This window comes from Artibeus jamaicensis, unplaced genomic scaffold (assembly GCF_021234435.1).
Source record: "Artibeus jamaicensis isolate MK-2021 breed Jamaican fruit bat unplaced genomic scaffold, CSHL_Jam_final scaffold_1964, whole genome shotgun sequence".
NCBI classification, from domain to species: Eukaryota; Metazoa; Chordata; class Mammalia; order Chiroptera; family Phyllostomidae; genus Artibeus; species Artibeus jamaicensis.
The window spans coordinates 15,871,046-15,897,852 of record NW_026522030.1 but is presented as its reverse complement, the minus strand read 5'-3'; the positions used below and the strand labels follow the sequence as shown (position 1 = coordinate 15,897,852).

The 26,807-nt window shown below is 40.4% G+C and overlaps 1 protein-coding gene across 1 annotated transcript in view; it reads right to left on the bottom strand.

Annotated features, from left to right (window-relative positions):
- The window catches only part of GRIN3A (glutamate ionotropic receptor NMDA type subunit 3A), a 152,988-nt gene that overhangs the window by 37,384 nt on the left and 88,797 nt on the right, over positions 1–26,807 (bottom strand). The window contains exons 4-6 of the mRNA XM_037139390.2: positions 14,479–14,624; positions 10,235–10,350; positions 2,035–2,186 (exon numbers count right to left, since the gene is read on the bottom strand). Coding sequence (XP_036995285.2) covers positions 2,035–2,186; positions 10,235–10,350; positions 14,479–14,624 — 414 coding nt within the window. The remainder of the gene's footprint in view (positions 1–2,034; positions 2,187–10,234; positions 10,351–14,478; positions 14,625–26,807) is intronic.

Sequence of the window (26,807 nt, the reverse complement as noted above, 5' to 3'; positions counted from 1 at the left end):
ACTGGCTTGCTTCGGTTTCTAGTTGTAGTTATTTACTCTTATTTTATAGGTTTTGATGTCCAATTTAGGCAAAACACACTTAAAATCTATCTATCTATCTATCTATCTATCTATCTATCTATCTATCTATTTATCTATCTATCCATCCATCATCTATCAGTATGAGGTTCCTAGAGGTGCTGAAATGAATTACTACAATCTGGGTGTCTTAAAACAACAGAAATTTTCTCTCTCACATTTCAGAAAGTCAAAAGCCTGAAGTCGTAGTATCAGCAGAGTGGGTTCCTTCTAAAGACTCTGAGGAAGAATTTGTTGCATGTTTGCCTTTTAGCTTCTGTTTTAGCTTCTGGTGGTGGCTGCCAATCCTTAGCCTTCCTTGGCTTGCAGATGCGTCACTCCAGCCTCTGGCTCTGTCTTCACATGGTGCTTCTTCCCTGTGTGTGCCTCTACACATGGCTTCTTGTAAGGGGACACCAGCCACTGGATTTAGGGCCTCATCCAGCACAGCCTCATTTTATCTTAAATAATTGCTTCCAAAAGGACTGTATTTCCAAAGACGGGTACATTCTGGAGTTCTGGGTAGACATTACCTTTGGGGGACATTATTCAACCCAGTACACTACCAGTATCACACTGGCTTTACGTTCTTACCTTTTGCTTCCCAACTACTCAGACATGTTGCTTGGTTTCTCTGGTTCATTTATTCCACAGTTACTTACTGAGTGCCCACTATAGTCTAATGAAGGAGAAGTACACTAACAAATAATAATCTGATGAAATATATATTAACAAATAGTAAAGTTTATCACTTATAAGTGCTATAAAATAATGTGAGATACAAGATTTTAAAGGGAGATATGATTCAGGTTGGATCAGGAATAATGGCAGGCTCTGAAGAAGGGAGATTTCAGGTGGGAGTTTGTAATGAGAAGGCACTAGCTGGGTAAGTGTCAAGGGGAGGGTATTGAAGGAGGAGGAGGCAACAGCACATGCAGAGACCCCAAGGCAAGGAAGCCACCTGGAAATCGCTATGTAAAATGACTGTTGTGGCCCGGTTGTCATGATCCAGGAGAAAGCAGGAGGAGACGAGGCTGAAGAATTAGGCAGGGTCACACCCCACAGGGCACCGTGAACCATGTTTGGTATTTCAGTCTGTTCCCTAATGAACATGGGAGGCCACTGCAGGCTTCCGGGCAGAAGAGCGATCTGCCGTGTAGAAAACAAATTGAACAAAGGCAGGAATGAAAACAGAGATGCCAGGGAGGAGACTCTAACCGTGGTCTGGGTGAGGGATAATGGCTTGGGCTAAAGTGATGACTGTGGAGATGGCAATAACTGGGCACATTTGAGACAGCGTTCATAGAAAGAAAAGAGAAGATATGGCTTGTTGATGGATGTAGAAGGTGAGGCATGGGAGGCATTAAGGATCCCTGCCAGTTTCTGGAATGAGTAACAGGTACCTTTACAAAGACATGAGGCACAAGAGGAAGAACACATTTAGGAGAGAAGATCAGGGGTTCGGTTTTTGACAAGTTAAATGTGAGATGCCTGTAGGATAGTCAAGTGGGGATGTCAAACAGGAAACTCGATATGTGGTCCAGAACTCAGGAGAAGAGTCAGTGTTGAAATACATGTTTGGGGATTGTTGGCAAATCCAGGCTATTTGAAGCCATTATTGTTGACTTTAGATTTTCCCTTTCTTTTAAATGTCAGGCTGACCTTGTGCTGGTTTATTTGGCTACTTTTTTAAGTGCCTGAGCTCTTGCGGCTCTTGTTACACCTTTTGGTCTTCTGTCTAATCATCCAATTTCTGGCTCACTTTGCAGGTTTCTTTGTAATTACATCGTAAAGGCAGAGCATTGCAATACAAAGAAGTGGGTTCTAATTATGTGTGTGCCTTGGGCAAATCCCTTAGGATCTCTGGGTATTAGTTTCACATCTATAAAAGGGAATTGGTTGTTTTCAGTTTTTTAAAAAGTATTCTTCATGGTAACGCTATACAAAGCACTAATGTCATCCACAGTTTTCCCTTACCTCGGTGACAGCAAAGCTTCTCTTGCCACAGGGAACCACCTTGTACCACTTGTCGTGCAGCACATCCATAAACCCGTGGGACTTGTATTGACTGATTAGCTCGGATATATTGGAGGTCAGCAGAGAGTTGGGTGGGAGCCCAATGCCGTATCCTAGGAGAAAACATAATCTCAGATGAACTTTTCACCTGAGAGGTTCCCAAGAGGTTGCTACTACCCTCATGTAATATTGCCACCAGGCCTGGTAACAAGGGTGTGGTGAACTCTCACCATCTGGCCCTCAAAGGACTCAGAGATACTCAAGGTATGCTTACTTTAGGTCTGCTGCCTCTCTGAGTAGCTGAGATGAGTCTGGAAAGGAGAGGAATGGGCTGGGCATAGTGTGCGGGTGGGACATTGTTTTCCACTGGATCCTGTGCCTCCTTTCAACATATTTCTTAGAAATCATCTTTGAGGTGTCTACCAGGGCTAGGATTCCCTATCCATCTCTCCTAGGACCCTTCCTCTAGGCCTTAGGTGCACAAAAGCAGGTTATAATCATCGTGTTTGGCTTGTGACATACTCTCATCACTGGTCATGCATGGCCCTGTTTACTTTTATTTCATTTATTTTTAAATAATAAGACCACGTAAACATATACTATAGCATAAGAACTAAAATACCATAAAAGTTTATAATAACAAACTTCAATTATTGAGAAAACAAATCTGGTAGTACCAAGTGTTAGAGAAGATATAGATCACTAAGATGGCTTACCTATTGCTTGTGGTCATGCAAACTGATATAAACACTTTGGAAAACCACTTGCTGTTTCAACTATACATTACTTTCTGTATAGTTGAATGGTTATATACTCTGCGACCAATAATTTTTAGTGTGTTCCCAAAGAACTCTTCCACAAGCACACCAGGAGACAGGCATGAGAATGTTCTTAGAGTCACCTTTCACAGCAGCAAAAACTGGAAACAACTTGAATATTCTTTGACAAGAGAACAGGTAAATAAATTGTGGAATATTTACACAACTGGAATATTATGTGGTGTGAAACATATGAGCTAGAACTACATGGAATAATACAGATGCCTCTTAGCAATCAGATATGGAGTGAAAAAGATCAGTCCCAGAAGATTATAGCACGGATCCATTGTGTAAATGTAAAAGCACTCAAAAAGGAAACAATATATCTCTAGGAATTCACATGTAAGTGATTGAAATATATTTAGAAAAAAATCAAGGAAATGATAAACCAGGAGTCCAGGATAGTAGTTACTGAAGGGAAGGGAATCAGGGGAAATGATGAGGGAGGAACAGAAAGGTGGATGTAATTTGTTGTCAGTTTTATTAATCAGCTTGAACCCTACATCACCGCTCTGCGTGCCTTTATTTGCTTTCCAAACTGTTACCGCACTGTTAATCTCTTTGATGAGCCATGTGAAAGAGCTAATTACCTGCATTTTATCTTTAGCTATTGGATAGCAGAGTCAAGAAAAAGATGTTTTGCCCTCAAGGTGATTGAGGAAGATAAATGAAAAATATAGTTACTTCCTAAAAGGCTGTCATGAATCCAGAGATGTTTACTGGTGACAAATACATGTTCTAACTACTGTATCTTATAATTTATTTTCAAGGAAATTAGTTTTTTTCCTTTTTATTGCAAATACATAAATTACACAAATCCTCCTTTAAAAAAAGATGAGGCCCGAGATGTGCATATAACCAATAAAAGACATAAATAATGCAGACAAATACTTGAGTTTTAAAGAGCTGCATGTTTTCTTTTCCCTGATAATTTTGTTTGTCCCTTAACAATGGCAAGTCAAGGAATTGATGACAAATGTCAAGAGCGTGCTTAGAATTTTCCATACAAAAAGTTATTTTGAGGGCCTGTTTTGTGCCTGTTAGTTTTGGATTGAAAGGCAAGGCTGACAATAGAAGGCTTTACATGGGCAGCCTGTTCTTCTGCTGATGTTATCATTAAATAACATTTTTTTTGTAATGAGTATAAGGACGTAAGTGGTTTCCTTTAGAAACATTTCTTCTAATGTATGCTATTGACAGTTCAGTTGCACACACATTTATTCGGTACTTTTGTACGTGCCAGGCACAACCTTAGGCATGTGTTTGATGATATTCACTGACTAACTGATTCACTCATGCATTCATTCACTCATTCGTGCACTCAACAAATATACTGAGTGAACGGGCACAGTGTTGAGTGGTCGGGATCTAGCAGGGAACAAAGCAGGTGTGGTCCTTGCTGTTATGGTGTTATCTGTCTCTCTTAGGGAGACAGATATTTAAAAATGCACTAAATAATGATTATTTCATTACAAATGAGGTAAGTGCCATGAGGAGGAAGAACTGGGGCATATAAGAACATACAGTAGGAGGACTTAGAACTCTGGTGGGTTTATGGTCAGGATAATTAGGCCAAACCCTGGCTGGTGTGGCTCAGTAGATTGTGTGCCGACCAGTGAACCAAAGGATACCTGGTTCAATTCCCAGTCAGGGCACATGCCTGGGTTGTGGGTCAGGTCCCCAATAGGAGGAGTGCAAGAGGCAACCACACATTGATGTTTCTCTCCCTCTCTTTCTCCTTCCTTTCCCCTCTCTCCAAAAATAAGTAAAATCTTTAAAAAAAAGATAATTAGGTCAGGCTTGCTGCATACTACTGTATTTTTACTAATACATTATGAACTATTGTATTATAAAAAATATAGTCATATTCAGCCCCTGTGGCAATAGTTTTCAATAACAACAGCAGCAACAACATCTAATATTTACTGGGGGCTTAAAATATACCAAGTCCTAATCTATAATAAAGTGTTTACATACCTTACCCCATTTTGTAGATCATGTACTAAATGAAGATTGTGTTTTCAAGTGTGGCCTATGGTTCAGTTAAATCACTCTGGGATTCTAATAATAAGAACCACAACATACTGAGCCCTACTGTGTGCCAGACACCATTCCACATGTGTTTAATTTCTTTATAAACCCATGGAGAATATGTATTACTCAGTATTAAAGACCGGATAAATAAATTACCCAAGGTCACACAGCTCATAGTTGGCAAAGCTAGCATTTGAGAGTAGGTCTGTTTGAATCCAAAACCAGTGCTCTGCCCACTGTATCTAGTGGAGCACGTGACCAGGTCAAGGGACTACCTGACTTACTTCTGTCCCTCCAGTGAAGGCCCTATCACTGGGTCATACTGATGGAACCCCCCAAACAAGGCGGCTCAGTAAAAAAACAGTTACCTAAGCTGGTGGTTTGTTTTCAACAGCAGAAGAATCTATATTATCAAGAGCAGATTTTTACTTACCAATTTTTCATTAAGTTGCGTAAATACAGTATAAGTATAGCCCTAATTGGCATATATATGTGTGTGTGTGTGTGTGTGTGTGTGTGCAGGTTTATCATATATACATATGTGAGAAGATTAACTAGCAAGGATGCTCCCTAACTATTATTCCTCCTAAAACATCTCTTAAATTTTTCCAACCCGCATTAGTGTAATAATGACAGAATTGTTTTCATTCGTTTTTCACTCGATAAGCATTTGTTGCACCCTTATGCACCTAGTCATTAATTCTACAAACATGTATTGAGTGCTCAGTCTGTACCAGGCACTCTGTCAAGTCTATGGAGGTTGCCAAGTGAAATCAGGCCCTGAGTGTGCCCTTGAGGAGCTCCTTGTCACCTGGGGAGATGAGGCATGCACACGTAACTGCACCGCATGGAGGGAAGTTACAGGACTTTTCTTGGGGAAAAAGATAGGTGAGGTGTCAGTTCAACAAAGGTAAAGTTTAATGACTAGGATGTAGTAAGGAGGATGGATAAGACTCTGTTGAGTTCAGAGGGATGCCAGATTGCTACCAGAGGAGAGGATGAGAGAAGACATTTTGGATTGATTCTTATAATGGTATTTTGGGTGGATGAGACAAAAATATGTGATAAGAAATTTTAGGAATCTAAAATTAACACTTATAATAAATCTACAGATTCTAAGAATCGAATTTTGGCACTACAACAGAAGTATAAAAATTGCCCCAGAGGAAAAGCCATGTTGAAGTTGCAGAGACATTTATAAAAAAATGCTACATAGGAAATAATAAATATTAAATCACTCCACTCCATCATGTCAAGGTTCAGTTGCAATTAACTGCTAAAAATATATCACTGTCCTTTTTAACTTTCTATTTTAATGCATATATTGAGAATTGGCATTTTAATGATTTTAGCATTAATAATAATTATTAGCTAATTAAAGCAAACTATGCATGTGAAATAAGGGGAGAAATAAGAAAAATGTTATGTGGCAATGAGAAGAGGTATTTGTTAAATTACAAAAATCCTATTTTATTCAGAAACATAAAATAGTAAAGCTTTGCCCTGGCTGGGTGGCTCAGTTGGTTGGAGCATCAACCTGTCTACCAAAGGTTGTAGGTTCGATTCCCAGTTAGGGCACATGCCTAAGTTGTGGTTTTGATCCCTGGTTGGGGTGCTTAGAGTAGGCAACCAATTGATGTTTCTCATTCATACTGATCTTGCTTTCTCTCTCTCTCTCTCTCTCTCTCAGTCAATAAACACATCCTTGGGTGAGGATTAAAAAGAAAATAAAATGTTGAAGGTTTCTTTTCTATCCTTTTCTCTATCAGTGGCTTTTCAAATTTGATTGTGTCCATTGGTCAAAGAATTTTTTGTTTTCAAATTGCTGACTCAACTTAGCAGCCTGAGTTGCTTTCATTAACATTAGAAATGTGGCTTAGCAATAAAGACGAGGTTGACTATTTTGTGGTTGATGGATGGAGCGAAATGGAACCCTTCAACTCTACTGATGAAGGCATCAGGCACCCTGGAAATTGGATATGGCTTAATAGCCCAAGAGAACAATTTTTACAACAGAATAGAATCTCGATCTTTTCCCCATGGATAAATCAGGTTTATCCAACTGAGAGTTGTGGAAATATGTTTCAGCTCAGAAATGTATAGCTAAAAATCCATAGACTGAGAGAACTTCCTGAAATGAGGTAGGAAAACAGATATTCTGAAAATAAGATCTCAGCATCAAAAAAGGCTCCAGGAAGAAAGACTAATTCAGCTTTACAGTCATCCTTGGAATATCATATTTAGCTGCTCCGGGGCAATGGTCGAGAACATGCTGGAGTAGCCCCAGCTGTAAGGAGACATTAAAAATGGGTTTCCTTTACCCCCAGCACAACAAAGTGGAGAGAGAAGTGTGTGGGAGAAGCTGAGATACATGAAGGCTATCTATCCTGGGTTAATTTTATAGTGAATTGATCTCAATCTATTAATTCAATATACTTAATACTAATTTGGGGGCACTTACTGGGTACTTGTACGTGCTTTTCATGTATTATTTTACCAAACCTTTACGACAACTCTCATAGATACATGAGTGCAGGCGAGGAACCTGAAGAACAGGTTAAATGACTTGCCCAACGACACACAATTACCAACAGCAACTCTGTTCTAACCCAAGCACTCCGACTTCACAGCTGGGGCTCCAAGCACTGTATTAAATAATTAGTGGGAAGCATACAAGAGAACAAACTCAAAACAGGCAAAGGTCTGTGGCAGAAAGGTCACAAATCATTACTGTGCAGTTCCATTACTTTTTTCTCGTTTGACCTTTACTGTCAGCTAACTCCCATGCATAAATTTGGGACATGTATTCATTTATCTCAACACTCTCATTTTTCCCCTCCAGAGCATGCGATATGTCTTTGTGTTCATGGTACATATAGTACTTAATATGACCAAAGGTTTTCCATTCGCTCTTAAATTCTTAATCTTTTGGTTTGCTGTGCTAAGTACTATCTACAGTGAATGGGCACTGAGTAGGAAGAAATCAATGTACTCTGTTTTCCCTCCTAAGTTCCCAAAGTCATTTAAGCACTGGGAAACACGTATGCAGACCATCTGGATGGTTTTGATGACTGCATTGGTAAGTGAATTAAGTACCTTCTTCAAATCTAATCTAATGAGTTATGTAATGGGAAATACATTGCTTGTCACATAACTGCTATATGCCTAGATTTTTACTAGGTCCTGTGAAAGGAATTGGACATATGAAACAGTCCTATAACTAAGAATTTTTCATAAATTGCTTTAATGATATTTCTATGCTTATAAGGTCTAATTAATTAATAATAAGGCCCACATTTTCACAAGTTCCAGAAATCTAAATGTTAAAGGAAGTATGTAATATTTTAAAAAATTTTATGAGGAGAGAAAGATTCCTTAGAAATCTGTAGATTAACATGCTCTTTTAAAAAGCAGCAATCAAGGCTTTTCCTAGAATCTTCATCACATTGTTTGTAACTTATAAGTGACCTCCCTTTGTGTTTTACCAAGTTCTCTTTTTAGGGCCTGAACTTGTTGCTTGGGGCAGTGATGAAATAAATGTTCTGATTTGCAGCTCACAGAGAATAAATCAGTGATAGTGGTTTTTTTTTTTTTTTAGAATAAACCAACAGTGATGAGAATGTCCTCTCTGTTCAAATCTATACTTTCCTGCTCTTTTGCAGGGAGAACCCTTCATGGGCCATTTTTGTGCCTATCCTCTTCGGAAACAATGTGGTGTCTGGAGATGATGAGAACTGCAAGACCCCAAGTCTCAGGCGCACAGATGGAAATGTAAACAGGAAGCCAGTGGGAAGTTAATTGTCTGGCATCTGGCACTGAGAGCCAGCAGAAGCAAACAAGCCATCTCCACTGCCTTCTGACAAGATAGGGCTTCCCCCTGAAGACAAAGGTGGAAGGCGGAGTCCCTCATTCTTATGCCTGCAACCAATGATTCATTGTTTAGTAGCTGCTGATGGCAGAAGGGGCCTCAATTACCCAGTGAATCTAGGACAGAAAAATATATAACATCCCTTGTATATCTCCAAATGCCACGAAAAGTGGAATTTTCCATTGTTACATCAAAATGGGCTTATATAATGAATGTTCTTTGGTTTTTCAAGCTTGTTTCTTTTTGCAACTTTACTATCTCAGCCTGTAGTCTTAAAACCACTACTACTTAATCTCTCTCTTTCTGAATTCTGTCCCTGGTTCAGGTAGAGGTCACTTGGCCTAGAGAAGAGATTGATTTCTCTTAGGAGAAGGCATGAAGAAATAGCATTAGCTATTATATTGTCATTCATCACAGAGGCAAAGACTTAAGTACAAAATTTGCTGATGTGTTTAGGGTAGACAGAGACCAGCCGTGGTTGGCAAATTGGACTCAGAATAGTCTTGCTACACTAGTTAACATACAGGAAAGTACAGTTTTATGGAAATAGGACTTTGGCACCCCTGTGGGATTGTTTCAAGTCAAGTGTTTGCTGACAACTGAACATCACTGTCTAGAGAGCTGGCATACATTGTCAGATGGGAAGCTGGGTATTGGGAGATAGGAAATTTGCTGGTTCAAACTACCAGCTGTATATATCAACTGTTGTCCAGGGCGAAAGGAGCTACTGACAAAGAAATCGTTTTCTGGTCCTGAAGTTTGATTGATTGGTTGATCAAGTTGGAAGCAAAAATTTGCTGCCAGTGGGGAGAAAGGGAAACGTGAAGTCCCAAACAAGTTTTGTTTAGGGCACTTAAAGGTTACTAAGCTATAGAATTAGATTTTTTTTCTTACTTCCCAACTAGTGGAAATACATTTATTAAGAACCATGGATTTGGATTCTAATTCCAGTATTATGATCTCATTGTATGATTAGGAAAAAGTGATGTGATGTCTCAGGCTTCCTTGTGTTTAAAGTGAGTAAATTAGATTAGATTAAAATCAGAGTCTTTCCCGTTGTAAAATGCAATTGTTCTAGCTTTTGCATTTTTGCAGCAGATTCATTACAGGCTTTGGCCATTAGAAAATATAGATTATTTTAAAATTGAACTCCCCATTTATTACACTATACTACTATTCCCAGACACCTGAAGTAACACCATTTGGGTAACAATATTTTTGTTGTTTTTTTCCCTAAAAGTTGGGTAAATAAATGTTTGTGGAGTAAGTGAAAAATAAATTCCTAACTTCAGCAACTTAATAGCTAAGTGCTTATGCGCTGAAAATGAAAACAAGGGAAGATGAATAGCATTTCGCCTCTGACTTTGGCATTTGTGACTTGCTAGGTTGGCAAAACGAGCACATCCTGAGTCAAAGTGAATTGAGAGTGACTGATTAATACCTTCTATGGCAAATGGCTTCCCCACGGTCAGAAGTTTGCAGTCAGCATCTATTGACACTTCATAATCCAGAAGGGCTTTGTCCATGATGAAGGCGTCTAGTTTCACCGGATCATTCCTATATTTAAGACCAAAAGAAGAAAAGCAAAAAACTGATTCATCAGTGGACAGGAAGTGTTAAGGCTGATAGCAGGCTTTGTTTAGGGGACAGAAACCTGGACACTCAGGGCAGCACAAGCTAGCTGCCGACTTGGCCTTGTTGACATCTCACTGACCTGTGGAGAGCAGACCAGGAGACACAGCCTCTGTTTTAGGAGAGCATGACCTCTTTCCAGTGGGTTTGCCTACCAGTTTCTTTATTACCTCTAAATCCAACAACAAAGCCAGGGAGACTCTGAATTGCATGGGAAGGTTCATTTCTCTTACATTAACCAAAGGACCTTTTTTGGGGGTGCTAGGCATTATATTTATTATTTTCCACACATTATGACTTGGAATGACCATGTAATAGGTTGTAGTATCCCATTTTCATAGATGAAGAGATTGAGGCTCAGAGACTTGAAGTAACTTGATCCAGGTTACATAGCTAGTTAAGTGGTGGAGTCAGGTGGGCTCATGCATCAGCTTTTGGAGATTCTTTCTTATTTCTTTTTGTCATGATCACTATCATGTTCTTCAGAGACAAAGCATTATTTCAGATTTAGGAGTAGATGTAAGAAAATGCAAATAAGAGAGCTAGTACTTTTGGGGGAAACAGAGTTAAGGTCTCTTCAAAGTCCATAGACAAGCACCCAATAAATCCAAGGGGAAACATCTGTCATAGGTCTTAGTAATCTGTTTTATTAATTTATCTCTATAGCTTCATGTCTCACTCCCATCCCAGGAGGAAGTTCTGGCAAGACTTATTTAAGGAGTTGTCCCTGGACTGTATCAGTGAATTGGTTGTGGGCTAGGTTTAAGATGCCAACAGATGCCTTATACACCCTTCATGAGTTCTCCCCATTTTTTTGGACAAAGGCACAGAGGCAGTCCAGAGGACAACTATACTGAGGAGCCAGCTGAGCTATCACTTACAAAGTGAGGCCAGGAAGAAGGAATTTCAAAGAGAATCACTTAAGGTATATGTAATGACTGTTGTTTTCAGTCACCTAAAATCCTTTTTTTGGATGGGTGCAGGACATACATCCATTTAAAAAAGACTTTCTGACCCTCAGGGTTATCCAAACAGCTTGTCAAAGAAAACATCCCTTCTCCAACCTACCTGGGCTCAGTCATTCCTCAGAGCCAACCAACAAGGCTATTGGAATTCAACATAGCCCATCAAAATCTAAAAGAGAAAGACACCTCTAGATACCTCTATGATTCTTCATGGGGCAGGATGTATATGGGGCAAAGACATGGATGACTTCGTCTGGGGTATACATGAACCCATTTTAAGTAGGTCAAGTTCTTTTCTTGGTGCCAGTGAACATTGCTTCCTTCTTCTCTTCAGGAAGTAAAATGGCCAGTTCACAATACATCCTCCTTTCCATGCAGTATTGGATTTAAGTTACACTGAGGTCTATGTTTAACTTTAACGAAAATGACAGAACACCTCCTAGTTCCACAGCTGTGGGAAACTTCAGAAAGGGTTGGGGATGTGAATTGTCTCATGGGAGCTGATGATGAGGAACCTTAATGGAATCTTGGCAATAAAATCAAAATTGAACTGAAACGTGTTTCCCCAATCAAAGTTTTACTGCTTTAGCAGCAGAATGTACCTTGGGAGCTGTATAGCAACAAGTTACCATTTACCAATACTCTGCAAATATTTGTAGTTGCAATAACAATAGAAAAAAATGGGGTTCAGTTTTCCTAACAAGTAATTCCTGGGGTCCATTCTCAGTAGAATCCTTAAATAACTATGCCTGATTTCAGACTGCACAGGGCAGCTCGCAGACTCCCCTGGGGCCCTGAGTCACTGGTGAAGATGGGTGAGATCCAGGTATAAAATAGCTTCTAGGCAGACTGAGTCATCCTTACAGTTGGCAGAGCCTGCAGTTGTTTCTCCCACAATGACTTGGGATTTTTGAGAGGCCATTTCATAATAAAGAAAATGCACAACACAGACATACATAAACAGACTAAAATAAATGAATAATTTAATAGGGATTTCTTTTTGGAAAGCATCAACTCAGAAAGCAGGGCTCTAAGTAAGTAGGACTAAAACAAAGGAAATTTTGATAGGAGCAGGAAGGGACAGGTTTAATACAGGAACCTTTCAGGTACAGAGCACTCCAGGGTTGTGTCCTGTAGGTGAAGGTGTTGGGATATCGGGCGGGGGGGGGTAACATGAGGACTGTGGTTGCTCAGAGTGGTGGTTAAGAGCTTAGGCAGTGACTAGGTCAAAAGTGGAGAGAGAAGCCCAGAGATTAGAAGGGAGAAGACATTACGGTAAGCTCTGCCTGTATTCCAATTTCACCTCAATTAGCGAATCACCTAGGAAGCTTGTTAAAATGAAGATTGTGGGATGAGTCCCGAGGTTCTGCATTTCTCACATCTCAGGTGCTAACAGGAACGTGAATGTTGCTGGGACATGGACTATTCTTTGAATATCTAGCACCTACTTTTCTGTTATGGCTCCTAGACCAGCCTACAGCAATGGTTGGGTTATAGAGATCTGATTCTAGCTAGTCCTGAGTCTCCACTTGCTAGCTGTCTCATCATGAACGAGTTGCTTCTTCAAGGCTTCAACTTTTTCATCTGCACCTGCTTTTCTAACTACTTCTCCTCTCCAGGCTAGAGTGGGGTCAACTCTGTGCACTGGGGCCTTCTTAGGTGAAGCTCCCAGAATCATGAATACCCTGAGGTGGGTGAAGCTGGGGAGAGCAGAATGGCCCTTCGCACCCCTTTCTTACGGAAGAACCTGGTATGTCAGCTATTGCTACCTCACTGGGAGCCACTGCTATCTCCCTGACATCTTCCTGTCTCTCTCAGCCATGCATTTGCCTGAAGAAGAGAATATAGAAAGAGCATGGAGGCCAAGGAGCACTAAACTGTGTGTCTGTGAGGGACTCTAATGCTTTAGTGTTCTTGCAAAATTAAAAGTACCATTTCATAGTATTTGAGCACCCTATGTACTTTGTAAATCTGAGAGCATAAGGCTTCCTCTCTAACTCTAGTTATAAGTCCGTAAGATCATTTTAGGGGCCTGTTACTAGAACTGTTGAGAAACACAGAACTAGCCATTGTGTCCCATGAAGCTATTTATTTTTCCTTTTGTTTCAAAGAATTTAAGGTGGCAGGTTCTGCTGTCCATTGGGAAGATTACTGTGGTTGACCATAGGGACACCAGTTTTCTGGAGCTGTGCAAGTCTGGTGGTTTGAATGTATGTCATTGTCCTGAGACCAGTAGGCAGGAGGGAGAGGACTGCTCATTCTTATGCTGGATACTTGTCAGGAATCATTCTTCCCCTTTTCTCAGGCCAACCAGGTAAGCAAGTCCATAGATGCACCATCCTCCTTTGCATTCTGTCTCACTGAATTATAATCTCCAATATCCTGCCAAGGAGATGGGAGTGCTTCTCATGAATACATTTCTTTTTCCTTTTTTTTTTTTTTAGAGAGAGGGATGCATCAATGTGTGGTTGCCTCTCATGTGCCCCTACTAGGGACCTGGCCTGCAACCCAGGCATGTGCCCTGATTGGGAATCAAACCAGTGACCCCTTGGTTCACAGGCCAGTGCTCAGTCCACTGAGCCACACCAGCCAGGTCTGCTTCTCATAAATTCTAATGAGGATACAGGCATGGGGTCATTGTTTTTTTATCTTATTTCCTTTCTATAGGAGATCTCTAAGAAAACTTCCACTTCTTTGTGAAAAGAGGAGACAGTCCACCGGCTTAGAGGTTCACTGTGAAGGAAGAAAGGGTTGCTTTGGGACACTTTATCCTCTGGCCACATTCCCTGAGTGTTTGATCATTTCTGGACCATTGTTTTCTCAAGTAAAGTCAAGCCAACATTTACTTTCCCCACCATCTGCTACACTAATGACCCCACTGGCACTTAGAGCAAGTCTATTGCCAAGTTGGCACTATGCAGGTAACTAGTAATTTAGGTCACAGAAGTAAATGCTCACTATTCCATACTGGGTCTCACACAGTGTGAGGTCTTACTGAACATACAGTAGGGATATTTAGCTGTCATTAAAAAAAAACAACAACACTGAATCAGAGAGAACTTTTCAGACCCAAGAGGTTGATACTCACTTCAGAAACTCCACTCCATTGGGGGTGGCTGGTACATTATACCTTCTCATGTACTCATGCATCTCTGGGAAGCTTTGCCTCACATAATCTTCAGCACTGCTTTCCCGGACAGTTCCAAAGCGGAAGCCTTGGGATGGATGATGGAGCTATGAGGGAGAAAAAGAAATGTCCTTAATATAAATTAGTCTTAGAATTTTCTTCTTCCATCACTCTTAAAAAATTTAGTAATGTCAAACTTTATGCCACATGTAGGCATAGACGTAAATATGCACATATAAATGTGCAGACGTAGGGAGATGCTCTTTCATGCCCTAGCTTTCACACCAGTAATTGTTCTGTCTTTCAGAAGCAAAGAAACAGAAAACAATTTTCTACTTTCTGTTGAGAACTTGTCACAATTCTTTAGAGCTGCATAAATTGGTATGTGGAGTCAACCTCATTATTATAAATTGCATATCAGACATAGCACATGGTTAAGGTAATAAATTAAAGATTGTGCTCCTCCTTGGTTAGAATTTGACAAAGTCCATCTTAAAACTTTGCATCCTGAGATTGAAATATACCTGACCCAAAGCAATGACTATATCTTTTTATGTTTATCTGTCTTTATGCTATACCACAGACCCTCAAATAATGTTTTGTTCATGCCTTTTCATTATAATGCTTATGAGATGCCAAAGAAACTTAACTCTTGATTGTATCAATTAGCCTATGGAAAAACATTTTTGTTAACATTGTTTTGCCACAGTTCTGAGAACATGTCGATGAATTAGGTGAGGACTTACTGTATTACATTTCAAGTCTGTAGAATTTGTTTTTCGTGTTACTATGAAATGATCTCTTTCCTTCAAGTATTATCCAGTGCTGAGTCATGCTGTATGTTTGCTCACATGGAATAGTACATAAGACAACTAGGAGCAATGGAGGAGAAGGGGAGTGGGAACAGACCCAGTGATATCCTAGTTCTCCAGGGGCGACACCTCCCAGTGAGGGGCGGTGCACTGTGCATACTACAGAGACTTTCTGTCACTAGGACAGTCGAGAGAGCACATGAAACATGTTTACCCCTGAAAGGTACACACAAGTGTTAATGTGGAAACTAGAATTAGATTATTTCAAATATAAGAATGAACTGGGGTTGGGCCATATCATGAAAATAGTAGAATATCCTGTAATCAGCAGTATTTTTGAGATGATGCTTCTCCACAACTGTTATAGTAAAGTTTTTGTTCTGCTTCATGTTAAGATATTTGATATCATTGGTTCTGAATCCCTGGGGACAGGAATCCATAGATGAGCTTCATGGAATTTATAAAGTTCCTAAAATTGTAGGCAACATTTAATGTCAATATGTGTTGGTAATTTTCCTCTATGGGGAGATAGCAGAGAGGCTTTTTTTTTTTAATAATTAGGTTTTCAAGTGGTTTACAAGCCAAAAGTGTTCAGAACTCACTGAATATGGTAACAAATAACTTAAATTTGAAGATGAATTAGTGGGGACACACACAAATGTCTAGCAATGTGGCAATGGTTAAATTATGTGACACATTTATAAAATGCAATGCAATGCATAAGTATGTTTGTGAAACATACTTAACAAAGCAAGATGAATGCTCATATAACAAATAAATAAAAAGCTTTTGTAGGGTACTGTCAAAATCAGATATGTGTAGTTATTATAAATGCTGTGTTCCCCCACATAGATCACATCTGAGACACCCATACACCTGAAGGAAAATGTATCAAGCAATGTCTGTCCCACTGGTGGTGAATACAGGTATGCTTGTTTACTTATACATGGTCTACAGAAATATGCCTTATGATTTTAAGTAGAAAAAAACTTTATTTTACAATAAGCAAAATAAATCACTCACTAATTTATTCAGAATTCATCGAGGACTTAACTGCATGCAGCTCTCAGAGTTACTGGGGCCACAGAGGTAAATACCTGCAATTATTGCCACATAGGAACTCGCCACCTGGTTGTTCATGATATTTCATTCATTTGTTTATCACAGGTACCTCAGGTCCCTATTGTGGACACTTGGTACCTGACAGGTGCTCTAAACATGTTTATTGAATTACTTTTATTTTGGGAACCACTCCGCCTGGTTTCAGGAATTGTAACTACTTCCCATGACTAAGGGTGAGTGAGCAACCGCCGGAATGCGAGCCACAAGGAGACAAAGCTTGTCTCTGGTAGCAAATGCTGCCTCTGCTTCCTCCCCCTGCTCCCAAAGCATGGTTGGTTAGCCCATGAGGGGTACGACTCCTCAGAGAAGGGGCAACCTAAGCCACACACTATCACTTGGGAGGCCATCATGGAAGGACTAGCTGGGCTGCAACAAAGAAGGAGTGATGAACCCTCGCCCCCAGCTATTTTAACATAGCCCGAGTCCCCATGTCCTCTGGGAGAAGCACTTCCTGGCTCTAATCCACTTAAGCCTGAAAACCTGTGATGGGGGAGGTGGTGCAGCCTCTTGCCTTGCTAGAGAAGGATCTGGGGTGATTGGGTATAAGAAAGAATTCCTAAAAGTCCCGTGAAGCCTGCTTTGCTAAGAGTGTTTTCATTCATATGATAAGGGTTTGAGCAGGAAATGAGTATGTCTCCCAAAGTTTCTGCAACCCCTTTTCCTGACACTGACTCAGACTAAACCCTCAGATTTCTTTGAAATGTTATCTACCCTTTGATCCTTACCGCTTATATTCTTGTGTATTACAACCCAATAAAAGCCATTAAGGAAGGGGCTCCAGGCCTTTTTCCTCTGAGAAATTGGCCACTTCTCCTCCCCAAGCAGATCATGTTTTGGTAGTGTTACTTCCATCTGTGGCGGACAGGGGTACTTGTGGGCAAAGTCATCCCCACACTTTCACACTGTTCTTTCATCCTGTCTTTACTCATTGAACTTTCATTCATCCTTCTACTCTCAGCTGAGTCATCCCTTCCCTGACCTGCAGTCCGTGCCAGATCACCCTTTCACAAAGTCCTTATCACACATACACTTTTCTTTCATAAAACTTAACACAGTAGCACTTTTTAAATTTAATTGTGTAATAGTTTAATATTGAGACATTTAGCTTCTTCAGTGGACTGGAAGTTCATTGTAAACTATTGAACTAACTTGAATTGCAATGACTTTCATCATGTAGTTGCTCGATAAAATGCTTGATGAATAACTGACCGATAACTATTCTCTGAACCCAGAGGAGGTGAAAGCTTTGTCATCCCACTTAGTACAAATGGGGCTAAAAACACAGCCTACACCTAAAGCTTTTGAAATGAACCCTCCTTTTCATGTAAAAGGGTTTTAGGTCAGTGATTAAATATTTCTTTGGTCTCAGATATGAAAGTCATTCCTTTTAGAAGTCCATTTTCTCACATTATGCTATGGCAGTACCTTCACAGTCTACAATTGTTTCTAGGAAAACTCTGGGCCTGTTTTTCCTGCTGAGTGTAGCAGTACATCAGTCTTTCCCCAGACACTGGCCGGAGTCGTGAGCCAGCAGGCCCAGGCTCAGAATTCCAGGGGAGGACCGGTTCTCTCCCTCTGGGTGCCTTTCAGCTGCCTTCACTCATGGGTTCCCACGTCTGCCTTGCATGGCTCTAATGCCTGGGAAGAAACAGTTTTGAGGTTTTGAGAAGGAAAAGGTTTTTAAGGATTAACATAAATAACCTAACTCCAGGAGAGAAAGCATTTTGTTAGGCTGATAGGGACCCTGCTCTGACTTGAGATGTTTTACAATGCTGCCACCTCTCCGGTCCTCACCACCATCATTTCTGCTCCTGCACATTGCCTGTCTTCCCCTCCCACCCAGTCAGAGTAATCTTGTTAGAGCCCATATATGACCATGTCCCTCACTTGCTTAACACCTATTAATGGCTCCCCACTGCTCTTGGAATTAAATTGAAACATTTTTTCATGTTCCCCAAGGTTCAGCATCATCTTGCTCCTGTCTTCTTCTCTCCAGCCTTATCTCCCCACTCTCCCTGGGACCCTCTAATCTTTAGCCAGTTCTCTCAGTTCTTCCAATGTATATATTTTTCAATGGATCAGAGCCCTTCCCCATAGTCTTCATGTAGCTAATTCTTAAAGTCACTCCTCAGAGAACTCTGAGCTGACTTGCATTAGACCCTGCAATTTCACACAGTATTGATAACACTTGCAATGATCAATATTTGTTAAATGCTAGCTTGTGAGTTTCCATGAAGGCAGAGCCCTTGCCTACCTCATTTGTATGGTCATAAGTTCTGAACACATAGCTGCTATTACTGTCATCATCATCATTGTCATCACCATGCAATAAATACAGTGCTCAGCACATAGTAGATGCTTGAGAAATACTGGTTTAATAAGTTATCACTATTAACACAAAATGCTCTTAGGTTAGACACATTACCAGTTTGATACTTTTGTCATACTTCCTGTTGTCTGTCCCCTTAAAGATTAATTTTTCCCTTTAATTCTTATCTTAATTCATTCAAAACAATAGGCCTTTTTTATTTGTGTGTGAGCTTCTAATGGAAAAAAAACAATGGGCCGCCCAGCAGTCACAGAATGATAGAAGTAGAAAAGGGATCAAAGAAGCGATTGATGTCACCCTGTGGACTAACATAGCCTATCCTGTGTGTCCATGTGGTGTGTCATTCAAGCAGCCAGGGACATCAGAAAAGCCTGAATTGAGGAGGGGGGATAAAAGTATACAAAGAGCAAAAGCATTTGAGCTGGATTACAGCCATTACCAGGAAGTCCCAGAGAGAAAAGAATTTCTTTAAAATCTTAGCTAAATATTTTACCCGCTCTTCCAATTCTGTTTATGTTTGCATCAGCTTCTTCAGGCCTTGGGGAAATATGTGTGGTTAAACTATCTATTTGTGTGTGAATTGTTCAGTATTAATGGAATACTGAACTTTACCCAGAGCACCTGCATAGGGAATAGTCAGATAAACATTTAAAAGACAGCAGAGAAAAGGCTCAAAACAAAATAGAAGCAAACTCAAGAAATAATCAAGCTAAGCTTGTACGTCTAAGGTAACTGTGATGCTTTAGATTAAAAAACAACCCTAATATCGAATGCACTCATTTAAGGTCTACATCTGTCTTTATCTGAGATTGATACTTAAATAATAAATGCAGTATAGCACTGGACCTCGTATAATGTCTTTTGAAACTGGGTGGAAAGGGCCATTCTTAGCTTGCTCGACGGGATTCATTTAGAACCTATGGACTCTATAATGTGGGATGGTGTCAGAGTTTGGAGGCACTTTAAAAGTCACCTTCTCAAATTGTTCACTGATGCCTAAGTCCTTTATAGCAAAAATAAATATACCAACTGTAGTTTCCTCAAAATGTAGATTCTGTTTCATTAGGGCTAAGTTGGAGCCCGAGAGTGCATTTCTGACTAGTTCCCAGATGATGCTGATATCTTGGTTCACAGACCAGACTGAGTAGAAAGGCTTTATTTATAACATCTCCATTAAATGCCTTTTAAGCCTCTGTTTGAATATCTCCAGGACAAGGAATGCCTCTTGAGGAATATCTTATGTACATGAAAGATAATTTTGTGTCTCCGCCCAACCAATCTATTTGAATATATAGTAATAACAATAACAATAGTCATAATGAAATAACATGTAATATTTTTGAATATTTACTATATGCCAATACATTAAAATCTAACAAGAGTGCTAATTTATTTATTATTACATATGAAGAACTGAGATTCAGGGATGTTGTTTAAGACCAGCAGAAAGTGATACATGAAGATATGACTCTGACTCTGTCTGACCCTTCCCTGGCTCTGCCTTCTGCCTTTACAGACATGTGTTGTCCCAGTTCTCATGACAACTTAAAAATATATATACCCATCTGCACTACAGTTTCAAAGTCATTTTGGTTGGTATTGGTGTGGCCATTCAATGTATATCGGAAACAAGGACACTTCTTTGAAAGGGGGCACTGCCGATAACTACACGGGAACCACAGGTACACTAGGATGGTTCCCAGCAGACAGCAATGTGTGTTTGCCAAGTTATTATTCAGACTTTGAACCTTAGAAGAGTGATTTTCAAATTTCACCTTACAGCACACATAGACTAATTACTAAAATTCCGTAGCACACCAAACAATATACTCTTTGCTGATCTAATAAAAAATAGGTATAATTTTGATTCATTCACAATGGATGGCTATTGTTGTGTTGGCTGTTGCCATTTTTCTGTTTGACAATCTAAGGGAAAAGTGGTGAGTGCCCCTGACTAAATGGTGAGGTATGGCATGTTTTACAAATTCTTGTGGCACACTGGTATGCCAGTTTCCAATGTGAATTACAGAGTTATTTAGGTTGTAATTCTTTTTTCCATGTTATTCTTATTTTCTTCTATAGAAGCTAGGTTTTCCATTTAAATTTAAGCTTTTTATTGCCTCTCTTCTTATGTTAGTCTAAAATGTCGTTTGTTAGGTCAGCTAACCTCTCATCGGCACATCCTTTGACATCACATTTGACTTGTATGGGCTTTGGCCCAGGTCGTTCTGACAACTGGAGTCATTGCACCAGATATCCTCGTATAGGTGAAGGCTCAGCAAATTATGCCCCATGGGCTAACTCCAGCCTGCTACCTGTTTTTGTAAATCAGGTTTTATTGGCACACAGCCATGCCATTCACTTACATGCTGTTTATGGCTGCTGTTATACCACAACAGTACAGTTGAGTAGGTGGGAAAGAGACTATACAGTTTCACAACACCTACAATATTTATTATCTGGCCCAATCAGAAAATGTTTGCCAGCCCCTGCCATAGATAATATTGATCTAATTATTTCCTTAACTCCCATTGTTTCAAATTCTCCTCTCTGTTCAAAAATCCCACTTCTGGGCAAGATGGAGGCATAGGTAGATATACTTTGCTTCCTCGCACAAGCAAAAGAAGGACAACAACAAATTTAAAAACAAAAAATTACCAAAACTGCCAGAAAATCAAACTGTATGGAAGTCCGACAACCAAGGAGTTAAAGAAGAAATATTCATTTAGGCTGGTAGGAGGGGTGGTTACAGGCAGCCAGGGTTGAGAGGATGTGTGGCAAGAGCTGGTGGTTCCACATTTGTGTGTGGATAAACCGGGAGGAACAACTGGGGAACCAGACAGACCTCACAACCCAGGGTTCCAGTGTGGGGGGAAAATAAAACCTCAAATCCTCTGATTGGAAAAACCTGTGGGGTTTGTGATGTTGGGAGAAACTCTCAGCCTCACAGGAGAGTTCGTTGGAGAGACCCCCAGGGTACATACACAAAACCGCCCACCTTGGAATCAGCACCAAAAGGGCCCGATTTCCTTGTGGGTAGTGGGGGAAGTGACTGAAAGTTGGCCGAGAGCTGAGTAAGTGGCATTGTACCCTCTCCAACCCCTCCCCCACATACAGTGCCACAACGTAGCTATGTGGGTAGCCCCACCCTGGCGAATACCTAAGGCTCTGCCCCTTACTACATAATGGGCATGCTGAGACAAAAAAAATATGGCCCAAATGAAAGAACTGAACAAAGCTCCAGACAAAGCACAACTAAGCAATGAAGAGATAGCCGACTTATGAGATGCACAGTTAAAAACACTGATAATCGGGATGCTCACAGAAATGGTTGAGTATGTTACAAAATAGAGGAAAAAGTGAAGGCTATGAAAAGTGAAATAAAGAAAAATATGCAGGAAACCAACAGTAAAGGGAAGGAAACAGAGACTCAAGTCAATTATTTGACTTGAGCAGGAGGAAGAAATAAACATTCAACCTGAACAGAATGAAGAAGCAAGAATTCAAAAAAATGAAGAGAGGCTTAGGAACCTCTGGGACAACTTTAAACATCCCAACTTCCAAATCAGAGGGGTGCTGGATGGAGAAGAGGAAGAGCAAAAAGTTGAAAACTTGCTTGAAAATATAATGAAGGAGAACTTCCCTAATCTGGCAAAGGAAACAGATTTCTGGGAAATCCACGAAGCTCAGAGTCCCAAAAAAGTTGGACCTAAGAAAAGGTCCAGTTGGACACCAAGGCACATTATAATTATATTACCCAAGATGAAAGATAAGGAGACAATCTTCAAAGCAGCAAGAGAAAAGGAGACAGTCACTTACAAAGGAGTTCCCATAAGACTATCAGCTGACTTCTCAAAAGCAATGTTACAGGCAAGAAGGGGCCGGAAAGGAATATTTGAAATCATGATAGGCTGGACCTACATCCAAGATTGATCTATGCAGCAAAGCTTTCATTTAGAATGGAAGGGCAGATATAGCGCTTCTCAGATAAGATCAAATTCAAGGAGTTCATCATCACCAAGCCCTTATTATATGAAATGTTAAAGGGACTTACCTAAGAAAAAGAATATTAAAAATATGAGTAGTAAAATGACAAAAAACTCACAACTATCAACAACTGAACCAAAAAGGAAAATGAACTGAGGAAACAACTAGAACAGAAACAGACTCATAGAAATAGAGATCACAAGGAGACTTATCATTGGGGAGGGGGTGTGGGGAGAGTGGGGGTAAAGGTACAGGGAATAAGAGGCATAAATGGTAGGTACAAAGTAGATAGGGAGAGTTTAACAATAGGATAGGAAATGCAGAAGCCAAAGAACTTGTATGTATGACCCATGGATATGAACTAAGGGGGGCATGCTGGTGGGAGGTGGGGGGCAGGGTGGAGGAGAATAAATGGGGAAAAATGGGACAACTGTAAAAACATAATCGATAAAATATATTTAAGAAAATATACCATCAGTCACTTAAGAGAGTCCATCTTTGCAGGTAAATGACCAGAGGTAGGTTTGATAACTCTTAGCAGGTTTCCTGGCACTGCCCAGATTTAGGCTTTGACATGAAATGAGATACATCTCATTTCTTACTGCAGGGAGTATTGAGTCTTCCAGTTACTCCTAACAGGGTCCTTATTGGGTTGGAGTTGCTCAAGAAACCAGACAGATGCAGCAAGCTAAGGAGAGCAGGGTTTATTAGTGGGAAATAAGAGGGAAAGTGGAGCCAATCGACGGAGGTTAAGAGGAAAGTGGGGCCAACCAAGGGAGGTTGAGACTTGCTCGGTTGTTCTTAGGTCAGGGTTTGTAAACACAAAAACCTGTGGTTGGGGTATTAGAGTCTGATTGGCTAGAGCTGGGTGAAAGCTGCATCCTGTTATGCTGGAGAAGCCGACCCCGATCCTAATCTTCCTGGGAAGGGTCTGCAGGCAGCTTCCCATGGGGTCATTTTCTTACCTGGTGATTTTCATTCCTCCCAGGCCTGCCAAGACCTAACAGTGCTGACTGCTCAGTCCTTTGTTTCTTTCTAGGGCCAACTTACAGGAAAGCTTTGGTTACAACATTTTAAGTTAAAGCATGAATGCTGAGTGGACCAATTTTAAATTTAATTTTAAATCCCAGGGACAGGTAGTGTTGCAGCAGCTTCCATAGGTGTGAGGTTTCTTGAGCACCAACACATACTCTGCTTGAGTTGTTTCATCTCACTCTTTTCTTTGCCACTTTTCTCCATTACTCATCCTTTTGATGCAGATTTTGTTAGAGACAGAAAATATAGGTAATATTTTCTACATGATTTCTTCCATCATTTTGATAATGGTAGTAGCCAACCATTCCAACCATTTAATGGACAGCTCCATTCTAGGCACTGTGCCAAGCTCTTAAATTCATCACCTCGCTTAATTTTCACAGCATCCTTTCTGGATACATGTAATCATTGTCTCCATTTCGAAGAAGAGGGAGCTGACATTTGAAGTGCTGAAGCAACTTCTTGCTCAAGGCCACACACAGCTGGAAAGTGGCAGATCAAGGAACTGAATCTAAAAACCCTGAAAACTTGTACTATTCATCTCTTAGTTCATACTGCCTTGGGGAAAGATTCCTTTTCTTTGAGTAGCTATAGATAAACTAGGCATTCCTCAAGCCTGTTGGTCAGTTTAATCCAAACAACTAGTGCCAGTTTAAAGCAATAAGACAAAGAACCCATATCCTTTGGGTTTTTAAACAAGGTGTTTATCAGTTATGGCAACAGCAGCAAAACCTGCAGCGTTTGAACTGTGCTGTTTACAAACTCATTCATGCATATTATTCCACTCACCAGGCACAAGCGGTCGGATAGTTTCTGTGTTTTATTCATTGACGGTAAAAAATGAGCTAGATAGATTGGCCAAGCTTCCTGAAATAAGCACATTCATCCTAGTTCCCATCAGGGGCAAATGCTTGTGCTCAGTATCCAACAGTCTTGGGGTGGCTGTCGGAGGGCTGAGCCCTGCCCCTCCCCCTCCCCGCCCTTACCAGTCCAGGCTAGAGCAAAGATGAGCAGCTGGGAATCATTTAGTTTATTCAATTATTTTAATGGATAATAATTAAGGTAGGTTCTATTTATTTTTTATTTTTAGTATGTTTATTGATTTTAGAGAGAGAGAAACATTGATTGGTTACTTCCCATATGCACCCTGACAGAGGATTGAACCTGCAACCTAGGCATGTTCCCTGATTGGGAATCAAAACCCCGGCCTTTTGTTGAATGGGACAATGCTCTCACCAACTGAGCCACACCAGCAAGGGCAAGGTAGCTCCCTTGCCCTTGGGGAGGGGGTGTGGGGAGAATGGGGGAAAAGGTATAGGGAATAAGAGGCATAAATGGTAGGTACGAAATAGACAGGGGGAGGTTAAGAATACTATGGGGAATGCAGAAGCCAAAGAACTTCTATGTACGATCCATGGACACGAACTAAGGTGGGGGGAATGCTGGTGGGGGGTGGTACAAGGTGGAGGGAAATAAAGGGGAGAAAAAAATGGGACAACTGTAATAACATAATCAATAAAATATATTTAAGAAAATAAAAAAATATACCATCAGTCACTTAAGAGAGTCCATCTTTGCAGGTAAATGACCAGAGGCAGGTTTGATAACTCTTAGCAGGCTTCAAGCCTAGAAACTAAGGCTTGAGTTTAAATAAATTGCTCAGGCAAAAGGCACATGGGAGGGGTCTGAACTTTGGCAGACTTCAGATTTAGGTCCATGATGAGAAAGGTAAAGAAGGGACTTGCTCCAGGTCACGCAAAGAATGCACAGGTGAGCCTGAAAAACCCTCACTCGGGCCCAGGCGCAGTTGCATTGAGTGTTCCCCTCCCTAAATGAATACGACTGATAAAAACCCCTTGTTCTTTATTTTTTCTTTATAGTGTTATGGTGAACAACACTTTCCCATCTACTCATTATGGAACTGTAAGCTTCCAGTCTTTATTTCCTTCTCTAAAAATAATTTCCCGAATTAAATTTGCTCAGCCGCATGCACGGAATGGCCCTGCAGTACTCATTTACTAGGCCTCTCAACATCCTGGGGACCTTCCTGTCCCAGGCATACGAATGCACCGGGAGAGCCTGTCCTCATGGTCTTTACAGTGTCTAGTCCTTAGACACTATAGAGAACAATCAAAGAGTTAGACTTTCTACAGGGAAATTATCATTATTCTGCTACCAATGTTCTATTTATGTCTTTGTTTTGTCTTCCCCTTCTTTTTCCTTGTAACTCATTTTGCTTTGCCTCTCTGACCCTGCTCTCAATATCTTATTCTCTTCATCTGGGGGGCATCCCCCCCTTTTCAGTTCATGGAGACCCTTCCCATTGTCTTACTCAACATCCCCTTCAAATCCCATTCTATGTTGTGTGATCTTGTAGCGCTAAGTCCGTTTCTCCCTTCTATGTCAGAGTAGTTATTTTGCTATGGATACTACTATTGGTATTTTTAAATAAAGAAATACAGAGTAATAATAATCACAACAGTGATGATGATGATAACGTAGCTCACTATGTGCCAGGCATTGTTTAAATGCTTTAGACATATTAACTTTTTAAATTCTTACAACAAGCCTACGAGGCTGATTCTATTGCTATATGCATTTTATAGATGAGACTCCAGAGGCACAAAGCAACTAAGTAACTGGTCTGAGCTTATGGAGCCAGTAAATGACAGAACTGAGCAGCCTTTGTGGCTCTCTTGTTTATGTTCTTGACCTCCGTGGTACACAGTGTCACAGTTTTTTGCTTTACCAGCTATTTCTTTATCTGCTGTGACACTGACTCAGTTCTCTCATCCAAAAGAGTTTAGTCATTGTACCTGTAGCCCAACAGCCAATTACAGGAGCTTAATTAGCTCCTAACGAGCTGTTCATACTAGTATCTATGATTTATTGTGCTAATGATATGCACGGCTCTCCACATTCATCATGTCACTTCAGACTTCCTATGCCCCTATGTGGTAGCTTTTGTTAGTAACTCCAGTTATGGGTGGGGGAAATGAAGCTCA